This window comes from Cariama cristata, unplaced genomic scaffold (genome assembly GCF_000690535.1).
Source record: "Cariama cristata isolate BGI_N322 unplaced genomic scaffold, ASM69053v1 scaffold4374, whole genome shotgun sequence".
NCBI classification, from domain to species: domain Eukaryota; kingdom Metazoa; phylum Chordata; class Aves; order Cariamiformes; family Cariamidae; genus Cariama; species Cariama cristata.
Genome location: NW_009613367.1, coordinates 1 through 6,283, shown reverse-complemented (window position 1 = coordinate 6,283; position 6,283 = coordinate 1). Strand labels below are relative to the sequence as shown.

The following is a 6,283-nucleotide window of genomic DNA, read 5'->3' as shown; positions in this document are numbered from 1 at the left end:
CGCTATGTGTGATAATACACAAAAGCTTTACAATAAGTCACCAGGGATAACAACTGTGGCATTTATCCCTCACTGCCAAAACCACTAAAATAAGCGTGCTCCCAGCACTGCTTGTCAAATTACTCCAAGCCAAAGACATTGAGTGACATTGGCAAAAAAACCTGACATGTCATTAGATTCCTTCTGGCTTCTGCCAAACAGCTGCTTCAGTCAACATATATTCTCCCTTTTGCCAACCATTTTTCATGATCTCTTGCTATATCTCTTCCACTAGATCCAACTCATTGCTACACTACCTGCAAATACACTCCTGGCCCAAGTTGGTCCCTTACAACTCTGTATTTGAAGCAAGTTCAGCAACATGCATTAGTCACAGTTGAACTATCAATTTAACAAGTCAAATTTCTTCTCTGCCCTTTTGCATGCTGTATTGTGTTCATTCATCCTAAAATGATTCCACAGAATTTGTTCTGAACACGCAAAGTCAGTAATCCAACTGCTGACTCGTCATGAAACCTACGATATGATGACCCTTAGCAATAACAGGTACAAAACAGAAGTGCTGGCAAACATCGTTAAGAAAGCCACACAACAAAGTTAGAAAGGTTCTCCCACCCTGAATACTCTCTGTTGCTCACACTTACTCTTGTTATTACCCATGTTTGGTAACTCAGTGGCCAAAACAGTCTTTGAAACTGTCCATGAATCAACACAGTACCATGGAAGTCTTGAGCTGAAGCATGTTTATATTGCCAAAAGGCATATGTACATAGTGAAAAACTGGAACTATGCACTACCTCACTAGCTCGAACGCCATCAAGAACAACAGCTCCATGCTAATCAGCTTAAAGCATTACCCCATCTCCATATTCATAATATCTACATTTAAGCACCAGTTTTCATTTGTTCCCTCTCTCCAATGAATGGATAGAATAAAAAAACACCCCTAAAACATCAATTCATCTTTTACAACAAATACTTATTACAAACATGATATTAGGGAGATTAGTATACCAGCCTGGATAGCCAGAGTTAGGCAACAGATTTCACCAAAAGACAAACTTCGATATATTCAAGCCAGCCACTCCGTAGGCACATTCCATTTATATTCTGGTCTGTACACTGCAGCTAACAAAACCAACATAAATGTCTAGAACTAGGCCTCAATATCAGTAAGCAGACAAACTGCAAGATACATTAGGCTGACCAATGAAACCTACAATCTGATGACCTAAAGAAGTCAGGTCATCAGACAGGTTAACCTATCCTAAAGAAGGTAGCAAACAAAGCATAAACCCTCAGAAGAAGCAATACTTCCAGTCAACTGATAAAAATGACTTCTTGAAACCCATTTTCCCCCACAAATTAATTCAATAAAGCTCTGTGGAAACAGGCATTTGTCTTCCAATTATATTAGTTTTGCTTGACCCTACCAAGTGTTAAGTTGGCTATCATGCAATACTTACTGGTCTCACTTTGTCCAAAAGGGGCATTCCTTTGCTTTGTACTGCATGAAACTGTAGTTGATTAAATTCTGTGGCAATTCTCTCTAAAACCTGTCCAGTTAAAAGTGAGCTAGAAGAAAGATGATATAAAATGAGAATACATAGTTAGATCCTTCCAAATCAACTCACTTTCATCTGCTGCAGATAGATAATGCTCTCCCCCAATTTTTGTGGTTTAATCTAAATATTTGGAATTCTGATAGGTACTACTACGATTACTGCAATCATGCAATAATAATCTGGAACAGACTACATGATTAGCGTTGTTTTGGAGCTACTAAGATATGGAGTGGGTGAAGCAGAAGCTGAGAGGAACATAAGATCCTGCCTCAGCAGTATGAAGCACTGTTTTCTATATGGCAGTGCTGTTTACTGTCACACTAAAAGTCAGTCTTACAGCACTCAGAAACTGCAGTAAGTGCTCTTCACCATCCAGATTGGTTTCTTATTTCCCCCTTCTGTCATGTGGTAAAACTAATGACAGCTATCTGAAGAGAAACAGTCCTACCCTTCTCAGGACTACATAGTTCCAATAATTAGCCAGATTTTCAGCCACTCAAGAACAATCTTGCTTCCAAACATAATTCTACAAAGTGCCTCAGCTTTACTGAAAACATTTGCATAGGCTTTGTCCCTCTAGGTATCAACCTGTTCTTCTGTCTACCTCCCCCGACTCACTACTATGTGATCCAGCACCCTAAACTGAAGAGACAGTCCAAACACGTTCATGAAATTCTCTTTGTCCTCCAGCTCAAGTTGCACTTACATCCCAGTCAACTATTTCAAGCACGTGGCTGGTACATCAGCTCCAAAACTGGCTGAAAGACACCTTCCATCCCTCAGCAAAGGCAGAGGGAGAGGACACTTTCCATGAAGTTGTTAAAAAGCAAAATCTGGGAGTCTGACTGGAATTTGTCACAAACCTTCCTTGTACCAGAAGTATTACACGTGTGGTTTGCCTGCCCTAGACTATCCTTGCAGCAGTCCTTTCAGTTATACAAAAGCAGGGGAAACAAGAAAAGCTATTTCCCATTTTATTTCCAAATGATATTGGAATAAACTGTACTGTAGAGAGTATTTCAGACATGACAGGATTCCAAGAAAAAAAAATAAAATTATTGCACACAAACTTCAAAAAGCATGTTTGCTGAAAGCACTACAAGTAATTCAGAACTTTGGAGGCTGAGTTACTTGTTCTGTGAATAACCAGCTTGCAGAAGACTAAAACTGAGAAAATACTAAAATAACAGTCACTTACTCCATCAGGATTACATTTCTGAAGATATATCCTAATGCACCTACAACAATACTGTGAAATTAAATTAGTCCCATCAATTACAAACAAAACTGAATATTACATATTTTTTACCTGTTTCCTTCTAACAAGGACAATTCTTTAGTGCCTTGGGAATGTAGAATCTTCTCAATTTTCTCAACAGACTGGATAACATGAATAAGTCTCAGGACACACATCTGTAATTAAAGAAAGATTATTCATGTCCAACCCTAATCCCAATTTACATTCCTTAAAGAACCTGAAGCTATTTCGGATTTTTTTTTTTAGGTGTTTTTTTTTTTTTTAACTGGTGTAACTTTCCTTCCTCCATCTTAATATTTGAGTCATGTCCCAGTTGAAGTATTGCTCACATAAGCCCATAAAACCCCACAAATAAATGTTTGTCACGGACATAGAACAACTCTTCTTATCCCTGATTTTTCTCCAAGTTAAGCACAAAGATAAATGTTAGTGTGTGTCCTCCCATACAAAAATTAAATGGCTGTATTTCAATTACATTCATAATAAGCAAGCTTATATACTACTACAAGCAGAAGCAAGAGTAAGTATAATTTTAAAAAGTCAACGAAATCAAACCTGTATTTTTTTGGCAAATAAAGTAAAATAAAGATTTAGCATCAGCTAGACACTGTAAAAAATGAAGTCTGTCAACCAAAATGTCAATAATTATTTTTACAAGTACAAGATCCTACACAGTGTGCATCTAGACGGCCTAGAACTTCTAAAATTTCATTTTCTCTGGGTTAATGGCAAAACAAAGTCATCCTAAGGAGGATCTTTTCAAGGTAATAATTTGTCTGTTGTACCTTCTTTCTTCTAATATCTTCTTGTTTTGACATCCGGTCTTCTACTGCTTTAATTCCTTCACTGACACATGACTTCAGACTCTGTGAGAGAAAAAGTCAGTATGAAAAGAAGGCTTCCCACTTAAGGTTTAAAAAAAACTTTGTCTCAAAAATCTAAACTTAAAACAGGTGACAGATGAGTAAGAATATAGGACTAATAAAAGCTACAGTACATTAACTGCCTTCTAAGTGAAAAAGCCAGAAATAAGACTAAACAACTGAAAGTATAATCTGCTCCTTAAGTACTGCCACCACAAGTATCACTGTTTCAACCAGAAGTGTTCTTTTAGTACCTTACAGAGAACCAACTTTCACCCTGACACAGCCAATAAAACCAATATGATTTTATGTCCTGAAATGAAGTTATAAATCAGATTTAAGTACATTTTTTCACATAGTATGTATTTCTCTATGCTAACTGAACCTATTTTCTGTTTTAGACAACAAGGCTGTGATATTTTGAAAGCACATTTATGCAACAAACATCCCTTTGAACTGGCTGCCAAGGTGATCAAAAACTGCCCTTTGCTAAACACCAAGTCACTGTGGAAGAGCCAGAATAAGACTCACCTTCAAAAGGGTGATCATTTATGGTTAAACCAGAGAACTGAGCAAAAAATGTCCTTAATGGCACTGTGTTGCACCTGAGTTATTTACTATCACCTTTAACTTACTCAAATATTCAAAGTTTCAATATTTCACCACAGACTTGTCTTGCAAGTCCATTCATTTATCACATTTAAGGAATCCTTTATCTCTTGGTTCAAAGGCACTACAAAAAACATAAATTTACTGCTACTACAACTGCTTGAAAACACAATGCTTCTCCTACTACCACTCTAAGTCATCAATTTTCAAAGAGAAGTTTATTATAAAAATTATTAACATGAGTAAAAGACATTCCGTACATCACATGAAAGTGAGCTAAAGTTTAAGCAAGTTGTGTATAATGATTGTTTTGAGCATACCATAACTTCTTCCCTTAACTGTCCCAAGGGTACTGAAAGCTGATTAAGAGCCTTGTCCATGCCAACCTAAAGAAATTACCATAAAAACATTTATGACTTTTTTGGTAAGTTCATATGTGAATTACTCAACATTTTAGAAATACTAAAAGAGAACTGATAAAAGTTCCCTCCCTTTATAGTCTCCAGCTTTAAATGCAATGCAAGAATGTTATCCTAAATACAGGCACAAAGATATCAGACTGCTTGTCACACAAAGCCAAAAATTAAAGAAAATCTTGACCTATGGAAATTTTTCTTCCCATAAAAACGTTAAATCTCAGTCTTTGAACATGTATAATTGGAACCTGGATGAAGTGAAGTGAAAGAGCAGGAGATACAGTGGACAAGACATTTTGATATGAAAATGAGTACAATTTTCAGTCAAATAGGTTGTGGGTTTTTTTAAGACATATGCACTGTATAATAAGTTTAAAGACTCCTAAAAGAACCTTTCAGAATGGCCCTATTTGTATCATTGCTATTCTATTTTAATGATTTATTTCCTTCAATTTTACAACTACTGGCAGTTTGGAAAAAAAGTTTGTGCCGAGTGTAACTTCCTAATGAATTAGTTTTTCAAGACAAAAAGCATACATCTAACACATTTATTACAGGCCAACAGCTATTCTGTACAGTAGCTAAGTTCTACAAGAATGGTCTTTCAGTTTTTCTCAAGGGGTCACAGTTTAAGATGTCTTAAATGTAACAATGCCAAAATAAAAGCTATATACTTTACATACAAAAAATAAAAATCCACTAAACCACATTAAATCTGAACTACACCGTACAACTTCATAACACTTACTAGATTTGTTGAGAGATTAACAAAATCCGCATAGTCCTTATTTATGAGTTCTACCATAGCAGTTTTAAGGAGTTTGTAATACAGCTCCAGATCCTCTCTGAGCTCTTCCAACTGCACACGTTTCCTACAGTCTGATACAAAGTGATCAACATCAAAATCCGGCTGAAAATGAAACAGGAAAGAGAGGAGGATGTGAGTAAAAAGTTCAAACCAGGAACACACCCCTCCCCACCCCCAAAATAAAGTACTCCATATACCAGTGAGCTGATCAAACTAAAGCTGGGGCGGGGGGAAAGGCTACTTAACGGAGTAGTTTCCAGTGTTCCAAAGTCTTGGTCTTTAATCACAAAAGCACACCATGTCGTGAGTCATGGTACCTAAAAGATTAGCTCTCCAAATTACAGGGTTGTATATTCCCTGTATACACTTTAAAAAACCCTCAACCAACCAAAAGTCGAAATTCAGTACGAAGAAGTATTTCAAGCTCTCCAAGCAACGAAGCCTGAACGCTGGTTATCAGTCTAGCTGTAACTTGGCTTTAAAGCACGCAGAGTGTGATCTGGAGGAAGCATGGCCCGGGTCTGCCCTCGGAGGTGAACCGCAGCACCCGGCCCCGGCCCGGGACAGAGACACCCGGATCACCCGGCTGCAAACCCCCCGGTTCTCCCCTCGGGCCGGCCTCCCCCCGGCTCAGACTCCGTTTCAGCCTCGCCAACCCCCGCCTGGATATAACCGCAGAGCTCCAAGCCGCCGGGCTTTGCAAACGGCCCGGATCCCCCTTTCAGTGACACACTCAGCGCTTCTCCGGGGACCTCAGCCGTGAG

General features: G+C 38.1%; 1 protein-coding gene across 1 annotated transcript in view; it reads right to left on the bottom strand.

Moving 5' to 3' along the window:
• Positions 1–5,621, bottom strand: part of COG2 (component of oligomeric golgi complex 2) — a gene marked incomplete at its 5' end in the record, with an annotated part of 29,745 nt that extends 24,124 nt beyond the window's left edge. The window contains 5 exons of the mRNA XM_009698971.1: positions 1,467–1,575; positions 2,875–2,978; positions 3,609–3,689; positions 4,616–4,681; positions 5,460–5,621. Of these exons, the coding sequence (XP_009697273.1) occupies positions 1,467–1,575; positions 2,875–2,978; positions 3,609–3,689; positions 4,616–4,681; positions 5,460–5,621 (522 nt within the window). The remainder of the gene's footprint in view (positions 1–1,466; positions 1,576–2,874; positions 2,979–3,608; positions 3,690–4,615; positions 4,682–5,459) is intronic.
• Positions 5,622–6,283: the final 662 nt, after the last annotated feature.